This window comes from Stegostoma tigrinum, chromosome 2 (assembly GCF_030684315.1).
Source record: "Stegostoma tigrinum isolate sSteTig4 chromosome 2, sSteTig4.hap1, whole genome shotgun sequence".
Lineage (NCBI taxonomy): Eukaryota > Metazoa > Chordata > Chondrichthyes > Orectolobiformes > Stegostomatidae > Stegostoma > Stegostoma tigrinum.
Window position 1 is genome coordinate 157509536 of NC_081355.1, and position 21717 is coordinate 157531252.

Consider the following 21717-nt stretch of genomic DNA (forward strand, 5'->3'; position numbering starts at 1 on the left):
CAACACAGTGTAGAGCTGAAGGAACACAGCAGGCCAGGCAGCATCAGAGGAGCAGGCAAGTTGACATTTCAGTTCAGGACCTTCTTCAGAAAATTCAAACATCAACTTCCCTGTTCCTCTGACGCTGCCTGACCTGCTGTTTCCTTCAGCTCCAAAATGTGTTGTCTCTAACTCTAACATCTGCAGTTCTCGCTATCTCTGATTGCCTTCAAGAAGCAAGGTGGACAGCATGACACTATCTACATCAATGGTGCTGAGGTGGAGATGGTCAAGAGTCAAGTTCCTAGGAGCGGTGATCACCAACAATCTGTCCTGGTCCACTCATGTTGATGCAAAAAAAGCACAACAATGCTTCTTCCTCAGGAGGCTAAGGAAATTTCACATATCCAAAAGACCCTTACCAATTTTTATAGATGCAGCCTGTGGAATTCATTACCACAGGAAGTAATTGATGCCAAAACATTTAATGTATTCAAGAGGTGACTAGATGTAGCACTTGGGGCGAATAGAAATCAAAAATTATGGAGAGAAAGCAGGATTCGGCTACTGAGTTGGACGATCAGCCATTATCATGAAGAATGGCGGAGCAGGCTGGAAGGGCTGAATGGCCTCCTCCTGCTCCTAACTTCTATGTTTCTATGAAAGCATTCTATCCGGATGCACTACAGCTTGGTATAGCAACTGCTCTTCCCAGGACCGTAAGCAACTGCACAGTATTGTGAACACAGCCCAACTCATCATACAAACCAACCTTCCATCCACTGAGATAACACGGCGTGAAGCTGGATGAATACAGCAGGCCAAGCAGCATCAGAGAAGCAAGAAAGTTTGATGTTTCACTTCTCATCGCCTCAGAATAGTGGCCAACATAATCAAAGATCCTGCCCACTGCGGTTATAATCTCTTTCAACATTTTCGTCACGTAGAAGATACAAAAGCTTAAACACACTGACCAGATTTAAGAACAGTTTCTTCCCTGCTGTTATTTGAATGGATCTGTCAAATTTTAAATTTAATGCCAACCTCGCTCTTTGTGCGCCTTCTCTGCAGCCGTAACACTGTATTCCTCGCTCTGTTCTATTACCCTTACGCACTTGCTATAATATGATCTGCCGGTACTGCATGCAAAACAAAACTTTTCACTGTACCTCGGTACATGTGACAATAATAAATCGATTTAAGTAGACAGACTAAAATTATGTTTGGTGGGTTAGCAGGGGTTTGCCTGTAAAGTGCAACTCTGAAAATAAACATAGCAATCTATAAAGATCAGCTTTAATTCTACTCTTCAAATTAATTTCAGGTACACAGTAATAGCCTGATAGGAGGGATTGATTCCTCACAACTCACAGGTTCAATGTAGAAACATCCTGGAAGGCTTTGAGGATGAAGGGAAGTTGCAGATCGGCTATTACGTTGCCAAAATGGATGCTGTATTTCTAAGGAAGGGGCACTGAAAGGGGTGATGGACCTCTCTAAAGGACAAGGTAGGAAGCAATTTCTCCTGAAATACCTGCAGCTTAGGACAGCCTGCCTGCAACATCTCAATGCAGAACTGGAAGTAGGGGTTGGTCTGCTTGATTTCAGTGTTCACCTCCAGCAGTCGAAGTTCCGTACAGCAGCCTGCCTACAGGGCAGAATCATAAGAGAAAACGAGTGAGTAAAGCAGGCAGTCAATTGGAAAATGATTCATTGTAACTGCTGCTGTCCTGCCAGCTCATTCCTCTGAACAGACTGGAACGAACTATCACCTTCGTATAGAATGGTACCAGCACGGAAGCCATCCTTTCAAAAATCCATCTAGTCTGTGCAGCAGCACTTCACAAACTGCCACTCTCACACCTTTTACCTCACATGCTGAAAATGTTTCCTTTCCAGATAGTGATCCAATTCCCTTTCAAAAGACTCAAATGTACCTTGCCTCAGCACAGTCTCAGGCAGTGCATTCCAGATCATGACCTCCTGAAAATGTTTCTCTTCATGCCATCATTGCTTCTTTTGGCAATTATTTTCAAACTGTGCCCTTCAGATCTCAACCTTCTACTAAAGGAAAAAGTTTCTCCCTATCAACTCTATCCAGTACCGGAACAATTTTGAATACCTCCCTCAAATCTCCTCTCAGCATTCTCTTCTCCAAAGAGAACAGTCCCAACTTCTCCAATCTATGCTAATGGTTCCAAGGATGAGGAACATCATTCTCATAAATCTTTTCTCTACCCTATCTGTAATGTCTTTGCATGTTTCCTAAAATCTGGTGTCTAGAACAGGGTACAATACTCCACTTGAGGATGAATTAGTGTTTATATAAGGAGGACAAAACTTCCTTGTTGTGCTCTATGCCTTTACTGGTACAGCCAAGGGCACTACGTAAGCTCTCCTGTCACCTTCAGTGATTTATGCAAATATACACCCAAGTCTCTCTGCCCCTGTAATCTTGTATTTTGTCTCCCAGCACTCTTTCTAGCAAAATGAATCACTTCATATTTCCCTGCATTAAATCTCAATTGCCAGTGTCAGCCCATTCCCCCACAACCTCTCCAAATCCTTTCAACATCTCATACTATCATAAGACCACAGGATACAGGAACACAATTAGGCCATGTGGCCCATCAAGTCATTTCATGCACATGTTTCTTAACTCCATTCTTGTGCCCTCTCCCTGAAACCTTTGATCCCCTTCTTAATCAAGAACCTATCTCTATCTTAAATACATTCAACAACTCCACAGCCCTCTGCAGTAATGAGTTCCACAGATTCACCACCCTCTGGCTGAAGAAATTCCTCCTTATCTCAGTTCTGAAGACCAGTTCCTTCATTCTGAGGCTCTGCCCTCAGATCCTAGTCTGTCCTACTTTTGGAACCATCTTTCCATTTCCTTGCTGACCAGGCCTCTCAGTCTTCTGCAAGTTTCAATCAGGTCCCCCTCATCCTTCTAACCTCCATCACGTACAGACCTAGAGTCCTCAACTACTTCTCATACAAAAAACCCTTTATCCCAGGTACTGTTCTTATAGCCCTCGTCTGGACTGTCTCCAAGTCCACCTCAGATACAGGGCCCAAACCTGCTCACAATATTCCAAATGCTTGGTAGAGTTCTCCCTGGTCACTACTTATTGCTTTAATGACTAATGAAATAAGATTAAATGATCATTGGCTGCGTCTGCTAGTACCATGAACAAATCCCACTCCAGGAATTCACAATAAAAACCAGAAGTGGCAAGCCAGTGCTGTACTGAAGGAGTGCTGCATTGTTAGAGGTGCTCTCTCCTGTATGAGAATATAAATCAAAAGCCTCACTGCTCTTTCATGTGAAAAGGTCCCACAGCACTATTTCAGATCAGGGAATTAATCTGTATCTCACCCAACAAATATCTGCTAATCAACACTACTGGTACTGATCTAATCATTTTTTCCAGGAGGCTGCAGAACACAAATTGGCTGCTACTTTTGCTACACTATTCCATGGCTATATTTACAATGACATCAATAGCTGTGAAACGTTCAAAATCTATTAAAACCCAGATTTTTAGGGATATCCGATGTTTCCTGAGGTCCCTCATTTCTATCCTGTTGCCATACCAACTGTGACAGTTTAGGATCTCAAACAAGCCAACAGATTTTTTTCCTTTACTCATTCATGGGAATGAGGGTGTCACTGGCTAGGCCAGGATTGATTGCCCAGCCTTAATTGCCCAGAGGGCAGTTCAGAGTCAACCACATTGCTGTAGGTCTGGAGTCACATGTAGGCCAGACCAGGTGAGATGGCAGTTTCCTTCCCTGAAGGGCATTCGTGAACCAGAAGGGTTTTTCCAACAATTGACAATGGATTCATGGTCATCATTAGACTGTTAACTCCAAATATTTACAGAATTCAAATTCTGCCATCTGCCTTGGCAGCATTCAAACCCAGGTACCCAGAACATTACCTGGGTCTCTGGATTAACAGTCCAGCGATAATACCATGAGACCATTGCCTCCCCAGTAATGGATGGGTTTGGGTCAGAAGCAGTGGGAACTGGACGCAATCATTTGGCAAACCACACATTCTGTTGCAGGGACATATAAATGGAGGGTCATGCTGGGAATGGAAAAGTTCAGAAATAAAGAAAAATGTGCATATATTTAATATTTTTCAAAACATCAAAATTCCAAAGCTGTTTACAGCTAATTCAATTAATTTTACAAAGTAATCATCATTGGAACGTATAAAAGTCGGCAGACAATTTGCATGTAGCAAGGTCTAGCAAACAGAAATGTGATTTATTTTCTAAGTGAAGTTGGTTGAAGGATAAATATTGGCCAGGGTTAACAATAAAAATTCCTCTACTCTTCAAAGAATCCTTGATGTTCACTTGAAAGAGGAGTCAATTCATTTTTCTTGTGCATTACTGAAACAGTCTCTGGATCAGAAGGATATGGGTTCAGTATTGAGAGTGTGTAAGAGTGTGGAGGTGTTGTCTTTTGGATGAGAAATTAAACACGAGGCCAATGGAACCTGACAGCAATAAAAAAAGGAAAATAATAAAAACAAACAAAATAACAAAGTATTAACAAAGTAATCTTTAACTTAAAATATTAATTTATTAAAATAACACGTTAAACAAACGAAGACCAAGAACATTCAGCAAGACGAGGCCAGTCTTCCAGTCTATACAGCCTTCTAAATATTACTGTACCTTTTCTTGTACTTTGGTGGTGGGATACAAGCACAATATGTAGAATGTACTTTACATACAACAGGAGTTTTTCTCTCCCATTCAAACATAATGAGTTCCTGAGGAAAAAAACGTTCAAGGATACACGGAAAAGGTGAGACAGTAGGAATAGATGAGTCGCTCTTGACACAATAGGCTAAATATTCCATGATTCTAGATTGATTCTACAACATGCCTTACCACAATGGCATTGAAGATGTTGTGCAGGCGACTGTTGTATGTCACACAGAGCTGTCTGAGGTTTGAACCTGCTGCTTCCAGAAAATTAACAACAGCAGCAGTGTCAATCTGCAAAGAAGAGCAAACAATATGGCAGTCAAAACTAAAGGAAACGGCTTCCTGGTTTTCAGAAATCACAGTTCTGAAAGCTTTCCCTGGCCAAACCTCAGCAGCTTTTTGAAGGGATTTGTGAGTCTTGTGAGGCAAGGATAGCAAGCCAATCAAAATCAGCCTCTTTATCATTGGATTCTCAACACAGTGAAATTAAAATAGTCAATGACCCTCATTAATTGCTCAATTGTTCCAGACCATACGAATAAACATGTCGTAACATCAAGTTTATGATTTAAATGAAAACTATTTTTTATTAATGTGACTTTATCTGATGACAGATAAACAAGATAATCTAATTAATATCTACAATCTAAAGCCCAATCATCTTTGATCATAATTCTCACTCTCAGACAGACAGACATACACACACAGACTGAAGAGGTAAATTAGAAAGAAAATAAAAGAATTTGAATTTGCCAGTTCAATAAGCAGTTTCAAATGATGGATACCAGGCCTTCCTGAAATCCTTGGCAATGGGTTGTTCATAGCCAAGTAGAACCGTATATTTTGCTTCAATTCCAAAGTCACTGGTTAATGCAGACAGTTTCAGCAGACGTCTACAATTATTTATTTATTTCTTATAGATTGGATTCTTTTCTCAGAGCAATCAACAATTCGATAACAGGAGAGAATCAAGAGAGAGAGGAAAATAAAAGAGACAGTGTCCAGAAACTGCCAACATCACACTGTCTCCTACCAAGCTCCATCACAGAACTGTTTCCATTTTCTCTTTTCAATCTACTTTGTTTGAGAGTGGTTGATTAGCACTCATCCTCTCTTGACTGAACAATTAAACATCCAAATCAGCTGCCAGCTTCAGCACAGCAACCACTCAGTGTAGAGTCATCTACAGTGTCCTTAGATCAGTAATCAAGTTGCATTACCTTCCTGGCCAGTTTGCAACAGTAAATATCTGTCTTTATTGTTTTCTTAAGCAAGCTGCTGTTCAAAGTTCAAGTCTTAATTTCAATTCTTAGTTCCAAATCAAAACAATGAGAATAATCGAAGAAAAACAGTGATGGTCTCAACACATGGATCAAGCAAGATATAGCAACAGGACTAGAGAGAGTAAGGTCAGTTTTTTGAGGGTTGTGAGAACTGTGATTTTGCTGTCATGATGCAAAATGAACAATCATGATTGCAGGATGGCCAGTATCTGAATGGGCATGAAACCAGCGAAGCAATGCAATCGACAAGGTACATAAATAGCAACGTCAATTTATGAGCAGGAATAGGCCATTTGGCTCCTCAAGCCTGCTCTGCATATGATAAGATTATGGCTGATCCCATTATGGCCTCAACTCTACTTCCCTAGCAACCCCAACCCCACCCAACCCCTTTGATTCCCTTGTCAATCAAAAAACTATCTCACTATCTTAAGTAACATTCAATTAACCCACCCACTTGTCTCTCGGGAAATTAATTCCACACTCATGATCCTTGGAGGAACAGAAAAAAAAATTCCCTCTTTTCCATCCTAAATAGGAGACATCTTTTCTTTTTAAATTTTATTCCCTAGATCTGACCTCAATCGCAAAGGGAGATACCCCATCAACAACCTCTCAATCAAGCCAGGTTGTTTCCGCTAGCAGGTGAAACCAGGGCTAGAGGGCATCACCTCAAAATAAAGGGAAGCAGATGTAGGACTGAGGTCAGGAGGAACTTCTTCACCCAAAGGGTTCTGAATCTGTGGAATTCCCTGCCCAGTGAAGTGGCTGAAGCTACCTCACTGAATGTTTTTAAGGCAAAGCTAGATAAATTTTTGAACAGTAAAGGAATTAAGGGTTATGGTGAGTGGCGGGTAAGTGGAGCTGAAATGTTAAAGGGTGAATATTTGTTCTGCTGACATGTAAGCAATTAGGTACTAAGCTGTGCCATGGGTGCCTCTATCTCGCAGACAAAATGTGGTATCTAATCATACTCTGCTCTCTGTAAATGTTGAACTAAGATTAAAAAGATACGGAACTGTCTAGAGCGTCGGTTGAGAATTGAGGAACTGTCTGGCTGGGCAGCTGACCTATGCAATATTGCTAGGCATACGACTATTGCTTCTCTGTTGCTGGGCAGAAGACAACGGGGAAGGAAAAAAATTGTATCTTGCATACATGACTGACTGTGATGCAAAATCCTATATAAAGGTTCCTTTATCAGGGAATATCACTGTGCAATATGCCACATATAGCATGGAATTTGTAGAGTGATCCTCCACGTTTGTAAGCGCTTACTTAAATAAATGTTACTGCAAGTTATCTGTCTGTTGATGCCATACATTTGTTTCAAGTGTATATGTTAGGTGAAAAGAACTCAACAGGACAGAGCTGAGACTCAAAAAGATCAGCCATGATCTTATTAAATGGCGGGGCAGGCTTAAGGGGCCAGATGGCCTACTGCTGCTCCTAGTTCTTATGATCTTATGTTCTAACACCTCGTTTTGCCTTAGGAGCTTACAGCCCAACGGACTGAATATTGACTTCACCAGCTTCAATTCTCTCCACCCCAACCTGTCCATCTTCTGAGTCACCTATCTGCTCCACCTTTCCCAATGACCAATATCAATAACCCCTACCTGCATCACCAGCTTCAAAATCTCTCCACCCCCAACCTGACCATCTTCTGACTTGCCGATCTGCTCCACCCTTCCCACTGATCAACCACAATAATCCCCTTACAGACAAAAAAAAAGCTGCAGACGCTGGAAACACAGACGAAGACAGGCAGCATCTGGAGGAAATGAGACGTCAGCATTTTCGGTAATACCTGGAACACTGACTTCTCTATCCTCTAGATGCTGCCTGGCGTGCTGTGTTCTTCCAGCTTTCTCTTTGTGCACAATAACGCCCTATCTGCATCTATGTATCTCCATTCCACCGTCCTCCCCTCAGCCCCAACCCCTCCCTCTATTTATTTCCGGGGTCCCTACCTCCTCCCCAGTCCTGACAAAGGTGTTCGGCCCAAAACGCTGACATTCCTGCTCCTCGGATGCTGTCTGATGTGCCATGCTTTTCCAGCTCCACATTTATTGACCCCATGCATATAGAAATAGGAGGAAGAGGAAGATAAATGCTTGGCTGAAGATTTGGTGCAGGAGAGTGAGCTTTAGATACTTTGGATCAGTTACAGATTCACACAGCACAACCCAGCACGTCAGTCCCGACGTATCTGCACTAGTCTCATTTTCCAGCACTTTGGGGCTAGTTAGAATCTTTACAAGCGATATTATTTACATTTGAACAGAACCAGGAGTGAGCTCTTCATGGGGCAATTAGCTCCTGCTCCCGGGGAAGGTTTAAACTAACATTGCAGAGGAACCAGGAGGCAATACCTGATAGGAAGACCGATATGCAAAATTGTGGGACAAGTCGATAGCACTGGAAAATAAACTGTCAACTAATGCATGCAGTCATTACAACTGAAAGTAATAAAGCTTACAAGGTTACTGTAAATGTGTGTGAATGCATGGAGTGTGATAAATAAGATTTAAGAATTACAGACACAAAATACAAAGTGAAGATGTAACATTGCGGATATAACAAAGACCTGCCTCATGGACAGACAGGATCGATTATTAGATAGTTCAATGTATAAGGTGTTCATTCAGTACTGTAACCTCAGCAGCTTTCTGTAACAGAATTCCACATTCTCACCACACTCTGGATGAAGACATTTCTCCTCATTTCAATACTTCATTGCCTATCCCATATTCTTAAACTGTGACCCCATAATAGGGGAAGCAATGGCCTAGTGGTATTATCAGCTGGACTGTTAATCCAGAGACCCAGACAATAAACATAGAACCTACAACAGTACAGCACAGCACAGGCCCTTCGGCCAACAATGCTGTGCCAAACTTTTACCCTAATCCTAAGGTCTACCTAACCTCCACCCAACCTTATACTATCATCCATATGCCTATCTAATAGCTGCTTAAATGGCCAACTCCACTACCCTCTCTGGCAATGTACTCCATGCCCTGACCACTCTCCGAATAAAGAACCCACCTCTGATGTCTCCCTGTATCTACCTCCATTCACTTTAAAACTATGCCCCCTCGTTAGAGCTACCCCCACCCTAGGAAAAAGCCTCTGGCTGTCCACTCTATCTATACCTCTGATCATTTGTACACCTCTATCAAGTCACCTCTCATCCTTCATCATTCTAAAGAGAAAAGCCCTAGCTCTCTCAACCTTTCTTCCTAAGACCTTCCCTCCATTCCAGGCGACAGTCTCCTCTGTTCTGGGGACCCAGGGTTCAAATCCCGCCACGGCAGATGGTGGAATTTGAATTTAATAAATATCTGGAATTAAGAATCCAATGATGATCATGAATCCATTTGTCGGAAAAACCCATCTGGTTCACTTATGTCCTTTAGGGAAGGAAACTGCCATCCTTGCCTGGTCTGGCCTACCTATGACTCCAGGCCCACAGCAATGTGGTTGACTCTTAACTGCCCTCTGGGCAATTAGGGATGGGCGACAATAAAAAAGCTCTGGTCTCCCTGGTCATCTCGAAAGTCCTTCCTGCATTAACCCTGGCTGATCTAGTTAGAATTTTTTAGGTTTCTAAATGTAACGGAATCAGTGGTTTTGATCGCTGAAATTACAGAAAAAATGGAGAATGCAAGAAAAACGATCATCATTGAAAAGTTCAGAAATAACATTCTTGCAAGTCTAAAATTGTTTAGATGACCATCAAGTATCAAGTTCAGACAGGCAACAAGTTCTGGCAGATAACCCTAATGTCTCGGTGAAGCTATGCGTGTGAGTTGGTCAAATGGAAATTCCCAAGGGAACTGCAAAATAGAACAACTGTGAATGGAAGAGGTAGACGCAACTAAAGCACAAGCAAAAGAATGCCAGTGCAGTAAAAGGGGAAAGGCTAGACCTAAAAAGTGACATAAAGAAAATAACATGTTTTCACTGTTATAAGACTGGATATATCAAAGTCGATCATCGGATGTTAAATGGGAGACCAATTACAGTAAGATGAGTGGTCTTAGGAATCCTCACAAGAGGGAGAAATTAACAAAGGAAATTAGTATTAAAACTGTAGCTGTACCACAAAAGAATATGTTTTCTTAGAATGTAATAAGAGAGGGACTGAAAAGAAAATTCTTCTCCAATTATTCATAAAGACAATCAGACTGCTGGGAACGCCAAACGTTCTATTACACAGATCTGTGCAGCACAAGGAGCAGGCCCTTCACCCACTCTGTCTGTGTTAACCAAGATGCTGTTCTAAACCAATCCCATCAGCTTGCACATGGTGCGTTTCCCTCTGTACCCTGCCTGTTCATGTGTCTACCTAAATTTATTCTTTCATGTGTGTTTCTACCTCTTCCCCTGGCAGTTCCCAGGCACCTACCACTATCTGTGTAAAAACTTTGGCTCACACATCTCCTTGAAAAACTTGTCCCCCTCACCTTAATCCTATGCTTCTGAGTACTTGACATTTCCATTCTGGGAAAAAGACTCCCAACTATATACCCTATCCACACCTCTCATAATTTTAAATGCCTCCAACCTCCAAAGCTCTAGCAAAAACAATCCAAATCGGTCCAACCTCTTCTTAAAGCTAACACATCCTGGTAAACGTCTATTGCAAACCCTCCCAAGCCTCCAGAAAGTTTTCCTGTAGTATGGTGACCAAAACTATAAATCTGGCCTCACTAAAGTTTAATGCAGCTGCAACGTGACTTGCTAACATTTATGCTCAACGTCCTGACTGATGAAGGCAAGCATACCATTCTTCATGTTTACCACCTTATCCACTTGTGTTGCCACTTTTACGAAGCAATGGACATGTACCCCAAGATCCTTCTGTATATCAATGCTCCCAAGGGTCCTGCCATTCACTGAATGCTTTTCTGTCACATTGGACCTCCCATACTTGTCCAGATTAAACTCCAGATATTTCAAAAGAAGAATTTTTTTTTTTAAAATGCTTCCAATCAAGGAGGTAAACCAGCAAAGATATTGACAGACGCTGGAGCAAATCACTGATGCTGGCTGATAACAACCTTTATCTTAGATGGGGGTTAATGAAGATGATAACATTAATTAGATAATGTACACATGGAGGCTATAAGTCAGTCCCATTACACAAATTTGGAATGGCTCAGTAAATGGAAGATTTCTAGTTAGGAGTAGTGAAACAAATCCTGATAGAAGGAATTGATTTTATCTCAAGAAATTATCTGTTTGGTTAAAAAATATTGGTTTCACCAACTGTGGTGGAAATCCAGAGGATGTAAAAGTAACAGATGCTGCACAAGGAAAACAAACTGTGTTGTGATTAGATCACGGGGCAGTAAAGTTAAACAGGAAGAAAAGCAGACAACAAAAAAGTTCAAATTTAAATAAAAAAGGTGTGAAAGTAAACAGAATGTTTAGCTCATTTCCTTTAATTAGAATGCAGCGAATGGGTTCTTAATTGTGAGCTGTAACAGCCTACTCAAATATTGAATAGAATCAATATGTAAATGCTATTTCTTGAACGACAAAATACAAACAAGGAAATAGAGACAACAAACAGTTGAGGAATTGGCAATGCTCCATCAGATTGTATTTTTGTCTGTGTACTGTAATGAAATTTTATGAGTGGAATACAAAGTTACAAAAGTAGCCTAATTATTCAAGAAACAAAAGCTAAATCATGAAAACACTTGTATCAGTGAGGGTTACTTAAAAATGTGCTCAAATTCTGCCAGGCATATCATTCGCAGACATCAATTTAACCTGCACTAATACCGTTTGATAAACTGTTTAGCAGGGGTTTAACAGCTTGCATAAAAATCCTGCCTAAATCCAGATCTGGTCCAGAAATACAAGGCAATGTAACACGGTCCCTCATAAGAATTCACTGAAATGTTACTGATACATTTTCATTCAAAAAGCACGTCTTTGCATTGATAAAGTCCACACATTGTTACAATGGCTGACATTTATCTGGTTCTCAGTCAATTCAACGCACCAATATCCTTTCCACAAGTTGACTTTGGTGACAAATCGTGCAGGGTGAGCGCACATAGCCTCAGGTAAAGGGGTGCCTATTTAAAAATGAGTTAAGGAGGTATTTCTTCTTTCAGCGGGTTGGCAGCTTTTGGAACTCCTGGCTGCAGGAAACTGTAGAGGCAATGTCCTTATGTATATTTAAGACAGATATCGACAGATTCTTCATCAGTAAGAGAAACATGCATTATAGGAAAAACACATGAAAGTGAACATGAGGAATGTCACATCAATCATAATCCTGTAAAAGCCGATTTGAACAGTCAAACAGCCTACTTATAAGAACTAGGAGCAGGAGTAGGCAATTCAGCCCCTCAAGGTGGATACACCATTTAAACCAATCATGGCTGATCTCATCTTGGCCTCAACTCCACTTTCTTGCTCATTCTCCATTACATTCAAGCCATTACTAATCAAAAATCTGTCAATCTCCTCCTTAATAAAGTCAGGAGGTATGGGATACAGGGTGATTTGGCTGTCTGTATTCAGAATTGGTTGGCTGACAGGAGGCAGAGAGTGGTTGTAGATGGTAAGTATTCTGCCTGGAGGTCAGTGCTGAGTGGTGTTCCGCAGGGCTCTGTTCTTGGGCCTCTGCTCTTTGTAGTTTTTATAAATGACTTGGATGAGGAGGTTGAGGGGTGGTTTAGTCTGTTTGCTGATGACACAAAGGTTGGAGGTGCCGTTGATAGTATCGAGGGCTATTGCAGGCTTCAGCGAGACACTGAAAGAATGCAGAGCTGGGCTGAGAAATGGCAGATGGAGTTCAACCTGGATAAATGCGAAGTGATGCATTTTGGAAGGTCGAACTTAAATGCTGAATATAGGATTAAAGGCAGGATTCTGGGCAGTGTGGAGGAACAGCGGGATCTTGGTGTTCAAGTGCATAGCTCCCTCAAAGTTGCCACCCAGGTGGATAAGGTTGTTAAGAAAGCATATGGTGTTTTGCCTTTCATTAACAAAGGGATCGAGTTTAAGAGCCGCGAGGTTATGCTGCAGCTCTACAAAACCCTGGTGAGACCACACTTGGAATATTGTGTCCAGGTCTGGTCACCCTATTATAGGAAAGATGTGGAGGCTTTGGAGAGGGTGCAAAGGAGGTTTACCAGGATGCTGCCTGGACTGGAGGGCTTGTCTTACAAGTAGAGGTTGACTGAGCTTGGACTTTTCTCTCTGGAGAGAAGGAGGAAGAGAGGTGACCTGATTGAGGTGTACAAGGTAATGAGAGGCGTGGATAGAGTCGATAGCCAGAGACTTTTCCCCAGGGCAGGAGTGACTGCCATGAGGGGTCATAGTTTTAAGGTGTTAGGAGGAAGGTATAGAGGAGACGTCAGAGGGAGGTTCTTCACTCAGAGTTGTGAGCGCATGGAATAGTTTACCAGTGGTAGTCGTGGAAGCAGAGTCATTAGTGACATTTAAGCGACTGCTGGACATGCACATGGACAGCAGTGAATTGAGGGGAATGTAGGTTAGGTTATTTCATTTTTGGATTAGGATTATTCTATGGCACAGCATCGTGGGCGGAAAGGCCTGTACTGTGCTGTACTTTTCTATGTTCTACGTTCTATGTTAAGTTTACCCAATGTTCCAACATCCAACTTGTTCTAGGGTGGAGAATTCCACAGATTCATGGCCATTTGAGAGAAATAATTTACTCATCTCAGTTTTAAATCTGCTAACCCTTCTCCTAAAACTATGATCTCTCGTTCTAAGTTAGTGGATGTGTACAGACTCCTAGTTATCACCCAAGACTTGTATGGGTCATGGGCACACCACAAATCAAGCATGCTTATCTGCCCCGGCCAGATTTACTAGTATTAACCAGTGTGGCTGTGTCACCTGGGCAGGCTTCTTTGCTTGTTCACAGCCTTAATTATGTAACCACTTAACAAATTAGGTTGCATATAATTGAGATTTCTCATGGGCTGATCAAAATAGAATTACTTCACTCCTAATACTGGAAATGGTTTCATAAAGTAACAGCTTTGTCAAGAAGGAGGCAAGTTAGTGAGATTTATACTCACTGGGACTTGCAGTAAGCAGTCCCCACCCTCAGATATATGATTGAATTTGTGAACTCAGCTGTTTCCTCATTCTTAGCCAACAAAATTGTGCCCATGCATTATTGCAGGGGCTGTGCGTTAATAAATATTACTAACCTAACCAACCTGAAAAAGCACTGAGAACTTAATATAAACACCTTAATCCACCGTCCAGAAATTGAATTTTGCTTCATATCCAGTTAAAATCTACAACCATCCTATAAACTCCGGGTCTGCACAAGTTACACAGAATTCGCACCTATAGGAGCTCAAGAGGTATTGGTGGGGAAGCACAAAAGTGAAGGCCAGACACAATCAGATTAGCCATTTACTGATTGCTCTCAAGGGGCCAAATGACCTACTGTATCTATTTCAAACATCACTATCTATAATTTCAAAATTAAAAAGGGTAACTATAGGCTGATTAGACTTATATTGGTACAAAACTCCTCGGAATTACACTAAGGTATAAGGCTGTGTGTAGTGGTTAGTGAATCAGTAACAGTAGACATAGATGCTGAGTTTCATAGGAAAAACAAAGGTTTTCCCCATGTGTAAAATTAAGAAACAGTCATTGAAGTAAGGTCGACCACAATGAAGGGGACTTTTTTTTGTATCAAGTTTGGTTAAAAATAATGAATTGTTATCAGCCTAGGCGTGACAGGCTGACTAAACTCTTATTAAAACTCTTATTCTGCACTAACTGGAGTGTGTAAGCTAACAATTCACAAGTAGCTCACTTACCACTGAATGCTGCAGGTTTAAACTTTCCAGCTTCTGGCAACGGGTAGCCAATGCTTCAAAGACATCAGATGTGACACCAGTGCAGTTGGTCAGTCGCAGTGAGGCTAAGTGAGGGCAGGATTCAGTAATAGTCTAGAAATAAGAAAACAGCAGTGCTGATATGTAAAAATGGTCACTTGATACTACAGAACATGAACCTTGCTCAGAAGAGCAGATAAAATGAAACATATTGCCAAAGCTCTTCATCTTGGATTTGAAAGGACAAAACATCACAACAATTTATCTGACAGAAAAAAAAGGTGATTGACTGACATTTAGATTTCAATTAGCCAATGTTTTGCCACTGAGAAAGCAATGGGAAACTGTAAACCACACCACTTACATTTCTTTAGTTTTCAGGACAATGTGTCCCTGTATATGCAAATATTTTATTTCTAATACTTGTAAATGAGCCATATCACAAGCTGAATTATCTTAAATTAGTTGCAAGTGTAGCTATTACAGTACTCAGCAATACATAACAACATAAAAATAGAAGCAAAGCAGACCATTCAACCTCTCTATTCTGCCACAACATTCAAACAAATCGTGGCTGATGTGCTCTAGGCATCAACTCCTCTTTCTTGCCAACTCCTCACAGCCCTCAACTCCTGATACTTCAAAAATCTCATCTTTAAATATTTTCAGTGGTCTAGCCACCATAACTCTGGAGTACAGAAATCCAGTCATTCACTACCTCTGGGAGAAGAAATTTGTTCACATCTCAGTTTTAAATGAATGCCTTCTATTTCAAGATTCCGTCAGTAGTAGAAACACTTTTGTAACATCTACCCTGTCAAGCCCCTTCATATTGAACCATACAAGATTCTGATCATCCCACATCCTTCGAAAGTCTAATGAATAAAGGCCTAATCTATTCTTGATAAAAAGTGAATCCCTTTTCCCCAGGTATCAACTTTAAGAATATCTTTTGCACAGTCTTCAATGTCATAATCTTGCATCATTGGCAGTCCCTCAAGGTTAGGAATGACTTGTTTCCAGCCCAGTGGTTAGGGTGGGGTTCTACAGTGGCTGAATAATCCAAACCTGGAACACTGGGGTCTGCTACAGCTGGGGCAGGTGGGGTTTCATGAGGTGAATAGGTAGGTAGGATGCTCTGGATTTTGCATGCTGTTTCTACTGCTTGTGTTTCGACTCAACATGCTTCACTCGTTGACTACAGCTCCGCCTTCAACACCACTACCCCCTTCAGACGAATCTCAAAACTGTGTGGCCTTGGTCTCGGCTCTGCCCTCTGCAACTGGATCTTCAGCTTTCTGACTCACAGGCTGCCTCAGTGAGGATAGGTAACTGCACCTCCTCCACAATAACACTCAACACTGGAACACCCCCAAGGATGCATCCTCAGCCCCCTACAGTACTCCCAGGGATGGGCAATAAATGCTGCCTTTTCAGCAATGCCCTAATCCCATGAATGAATAAATTTAAAAAACCTGAAACACAGTGTAGTTTAATGGCAATAGTAGAACTCTACTTTAATCAACGGCCCATCACCAATATCAGTTATTGTTACAATGTCTTCAGATTAACAACTCCCACATAGAAGCAAGCAGTCTGCGCTTTTGTCTTCTTTAAATACACATTCTTTTTGCCAGCTAGGTTGTTTAGTATTAATCATTCTTTCCCTTTGTTTGCAAACTATAAAACAGAACTAACCGAAACAAGATACAAAATACTAAATGGAAAACATAGTTCTGTATTAGTTCCAGTGAATTGAGAACTATTGGCAGATATTCACTGATATTTAAGTGAGATTTAGAGACATAGCATGAATGGATATTCCTACAAATATGACTTCACATGAATTACAAACTATGTGTTGTTAATCCAACCGTACAGAGACACTCATTAACATAATGAAAGAATGTGGATGCTGTAAATCAGAAGCAAAAACAGAAGTTGCTGGCCAAGCTTTCGGTCATCAGGTCCGAAATGTTAACTCTGATTTCTCTGACAGACCTGCTGAGCTTTTCCAGCAACTTTTGTTTATGTATACAGAGACACTCGATTATCAGTCTTACCTTCATGGTGTAACTCACTAGGTTATTCCAGTTGCAGAGAGAGAATTCCCGAAGCTGTGAAAACCTGTACATTTAAAAACAAATGCAGATTAAATGAGTTATAACAGTAAAACGTACCACCTCAAGACTGACTCCTTCATGATGAAAGCCAGCAACTTAGCACAACGGAAATGATTCGCTTAGCGTGAAGTCTAAGAACCAGGGTGTGAAAATTCCAATGTTAAAGTAATTTAAGCATCTCTTTCTTTGCTACCGGAAATAATTAGGACTTTTCACCTCACACCAGTTATAACCTTTAAATGGCCTGAGAGGTTCAGGGAATCATTATGGGAAAAGGAGACGGAGCCAAAAGTAGAGAGTGCAGTCCAAATGTTTGGACAAGATCGTATTTTTTATGAGACAGGAAAGAGGCTTAGAGCCACAGCTCCTTAACAGTCACTTCACTCAAAATCCTGTTGCTATATCCTACCCCATTCCCAAGTCCTATTTAACCATCACCCACACTACTGACAAACATTAGCTCTCAATCCTACAAAACCTTAAATGTCACAGCCTTAAATTGAAATCCTTCTGTGGTCTCATTCCTCAATATCTCACCACTCCATAACACTGAGACAGTAGAAATCTTCTAACTATGGTCATCTCTCCCTCACTTCACCAACGGCCATGTTGGTAACTATCTGGATTTTGACCTTAAAATGTTCCTCAATACCAAAATCCATCAGCTGCCCCAAAAATTTCTTAATGTGGCTTGGTGTCAAATTTTGTTTGGTAACACTACCATGAAGCTCCCACAGACTGTTACAATATTAATTTTAAAGCCATACGACGATAAGGTACTGGAACAGAATTCGGCCATTCGGCCCATCAAGTGGAGGGTGAACAGCCAGACAGCATTCTGCACAATGGTACAAACGACACAAATAAACAAAGGGATGGGATCCTGCAAAGTGAGTATAGGGAGCTGGTAAGAAGTTGAAAAGCAAGACCTCAAGGGAAGTGATCTCCGAATTACTCCCAGTGACATGTGCCAGTGAGGATAGAAATGCCCAGATGGGTGTGTGGCTGAGGAACTGGTGCAGGTGCAGGATTTTCAGTTATTGGGATCTCTTCTGGGGTGGAGCTGACCTGTACAAGAGGAACAGGTTGCACTTGAACCGGAGCAGATGGCCTGAAGTCCATTCTTGGATGTTCTGGGAGGCTACAGAAGAAATTGCAAAGACCCTTGCAGAGACTTTTGCTTCATCTTTAGCCACTGGTGTAGTTCTGGAAGACTGGAGGGTGACTAATGTTGTTCCATTGTTTAAGAACAGTAGCCAAGACAAGCCAGGGAACTACAGGCTAGTCAGTCTAACATCAGTGGGTAGGCAAGATATCGGAGAGGATACTGAGGGACAGAATCAACCAACATTTGGATAGTCAAGGTCTGATTAGGGATAGTCAGCATGGATTTGTGCATAGGATGTCACGTCTGACAAATCTTTTAAGAGTTTTTCGAAGAGGAGATCAAGAAGATAAATGAGGGTAGGGCAGTAGACGTTGTCTATATGGACTTTAGTAAGGCCATTGACAAGGTCCCGCATGGCAGGCCAGTTGAAGGTTAGGTCAAATGGGATCCAGGGAGAACTAGCTAATTGGATTCAAAATTTGCTCAATGGTCCGAAGCAGAGAGTGATGGTTGAACATTGTTTTTCAGACAGGAGGCCTGTGACTAGTGGTGTGCCACAGGCATCAGTGCTGGGACCCTTGTTACTTATATAAATGATCTGGATGTGAATATACAAAGCATGATTAGCAAGTTTGCAGACGATACAAAATGAGGAGGTATCGTTGACATTGAAGGTTATCAAAAATTACAGAGGGATCTTGATCAGAACGAGAAGTGGGCTGAGGATTGGCAAATGTAATTCAATACAGATAAGTATGAGGTCTTGCACTTTGTAAAGTATTGTAGGACGTAAACAGTAAATGGTAAGGTCCTAAAGAGTGTTGTGGAACAGAGGGACGAGAAGTATAAGTACACAGTTTGTTGAAAGCAGCATCACAGGTGGATAGGATGGTGAAGGCAGCATTTAGCATGCTGGCCTTCATTGATCGAGGCATTGAGTACAGGAGTTGGCATGTTATGTTACTGTTGTACAAGTTTTTGGTGAGGTCAAACTTGGAGTATCGTGTACAGTTTTGGTCACCCTGTTATAGGAAAGAGATTGTTCAACTCGAAAGTGTGCGAAGAAGATTTGAGGATGTTGCCAGAACTAGTAGGTCCGAATTATAAGGAGAGGTTGTACAGGATAGGACTTTATTCCCTGGAACGTAGGAGATTGAGGGGTGACCTTGCTGAAGTGTACAAATCATGAGGGGCATTGATAGGATGAATGCAGAAAGTCTTTTTCCCAGGGATGGGGATTGAAAACTAGAGGGCAAAGGTTTAAAGTGAGAGGGCAAAGATTTATGAAGAACCGGAGGGGCAACTTCTTCACACAGAGAGTGGTGAGTAAACGGAATAGGCTGTCAGAGAAAGTAGTTGAGGCAGGTACAATAACAACATCAAAAAAACATTTGGATAGGCACACAGATGGGAGGGGTTTAGAGGGATACGGACCAAATGAATGCAACTGAAACTAGCTGAGTGGCCACCATGGTCAGCGTGGACCAGTCTGTCCATGCTGTATTACTCTTTGACTCTAAGTCTGCTCCACCATTCGAGCATGGCTGATATGTTTCTCAAATCCAATTTCTCCTCCTTCCCATAACCCTGATCCCGTTATGAATCAAGAAGCTGTCTTTATTTTAAATACACTCGATGATTCCGCAACCCTATTCAGCAAGAAGTTCCACAGATTCACAACCCTCTGGCTGAAGAAATTACTCACCATTTCACTTCTAAATGGTCATCCCTTCACTCTTAGGCTGTGTTCTCAGGTCATAATCTCTGCTACTAATGGAAACATCTTCTCAATGTCCAATCCATCCAGGCCTCTCACTATTCCATAAGTCTCAAGCAGATCCCCTCGTCCTCCTTCTAAACTGCATCAAGTACAGGCCCAGAGTCCTCAACCGCTCCTCATATGACAAGCCCTTCATGCCCAAGATCATTTTAGTGAGTCTCCTCTGGACCCCCTCCAATGCCAACACATCCTTTCTTAGAAACAGGGCGCAAAACTGCTCTCAATATTCCAAATGCGGTCTGACCAAAGCCTCATATAGCCTCAGTATACATCTCCGCTCTTGTATTCTAGCCTTCTTGGAATGAATGCTAACTCCCAACTGAACTACATGTTAAACTGAACAGAATCCTGAACTAGGCATCTCAGATCTCTTTGTTCTTCAAACTTCCAAAGCCTTTCCCCATTTAGAAAATAGTCTACACCTTTATTCTTCCTCCAAAAATGACCTTATATTTTCCAACATTGCGTTCATTTCTGCCCAGATCATTCTGAAGCCTAGATAACAAAGTATGAAGCTGGATGAACACAGCAGGCGAAGCAGCGTCTCAGGAGCACAAAAGCTGACATTTCGGGCCTAGACCCTTCATCAGAGAGGGGAATGGGGAGAGGGTTCTGAAATAAATAGGGAGAGAGGGGGAGGCGGACCAAAGATGGATAGAGGAGAAAATCCACCTATCTTCTCCTCTATCCATCTTCGGTCCACCTCCCCTTCTCTCCCTATTTATTTCAGAACCCTCTCCCCATTCCCCTCTCTGATGAAGGGTCTAGGCCTGAAACGTCAGCTTTCGTGCTCCTGAGATGCTGCTTGGCCTGCTGTGTTCATCCAGCTTCACACTTTGTTATCTTGGATTCTCCAGCATCTGCAGTTCCCATTATCTCTCTCATTCTGAAGCCTCCCTGCTTCCACAACCGATCCAGTCTTTCCACTTATCTTTGTGTCAAACTCAGCAACAATGCCGCAGTTCCTTCATTCAGATCGTTAATATACAAACATGGGTACTTGCGGTCCCAACACTAACTCCTGTAGAACTCCACTAGTCACAAATGGCCATCCTGCAAAAGGATCCCTTTATCCCTCCTTCTACCTTCTGCCCATCAGCAAATCCTCTATCCATGCCAAGAACTTGTCCTTAACACCATGGACTCATTTTCTAGCAGCATCCTGTGCTCCATCTTGTCAAGGTCCTTCAGAAAATCCAAACAGATCATGCCCTCTGGCTCTCCCTTGTCTAATGTGGTCATTCCCTCCTCAAAGGATTCCAACAGATTTGTCAGATGTGGCCTCCCTATGACAAAGCCATGCTGACTCTGCCCTATGTTACCATGCACTTCCAAGTACTGCACAATATCATCCTTAATAACGGCCTCTATTTCTTACCAGTGACTACGGTCAGGTCAAGCTGCCTATAGTTTCCTTTCTTCTGCCTCCCTCCGTTCTTAAACAGGGTGTTAATTAGTCATTTTCCAGTCCTCGAGCACTCTTCCTGACTCCAGTGATTCCTGAGAGATCACCATCAATGCATCCACAATCTCATCAGCTATCTCCTTCACTAAACCTTCAGGTTTAATCCATCTGGTCTGGGTAATGTAGCCACCTTCAGACTTCTCAGCTTGCCCAGCACCTTCTTACACTCACCTCTACCCTGTCTCGAGGTTCTGCATTGCTGCTGGTATCTCACATTGCGGAAACTGATACAGAGCACCTTTTCAGTTCCTCCACTATTTCTTTGTTCCCCATTATTACTTCTCTAGCCTCATTTCCAACAGTCTAATGTCCACTCTTGCCTCTCTCTTACCTTTTAGACATCTCAAAACACTCTTGTAATCATCTTTACTATTACAATTAGCTT

The 21717-nt window shown here is 41.9% G+C and overlaps 1 protein-coding gene across 1 annotated transcript in view; it reads right to left on the reverse strand.

Moving 5' to 3' along the window:
- fbxl6 (F-box and leucine-rich repeat protein 6) overlaps positions 1-21717 on the reverse strand; it is a 50547-nt gene that overhangs the window by 11531 nt on the left and 17299 nt on the right. Inside the window, exons 4-7 of the mRNA XM_048562720.2 lie at positions 16920-16983; positions 14839-14970; positions 4896-5003; positions 1514-1627 (exon numbers count right to left, since the gene is read on the reverse strand). Coding sequence (XP_048418677.1) covers positions 1514-1627; positions 4896-5003; positions 14839-14970; positions 16920-16983 — 418 coding nt within the window. The remainder of the gene's footprint in view (positions 1-1513; positions 1628-4895; positions 5004-14838; positions 14971-16919; positions 16984-21717) is intronic.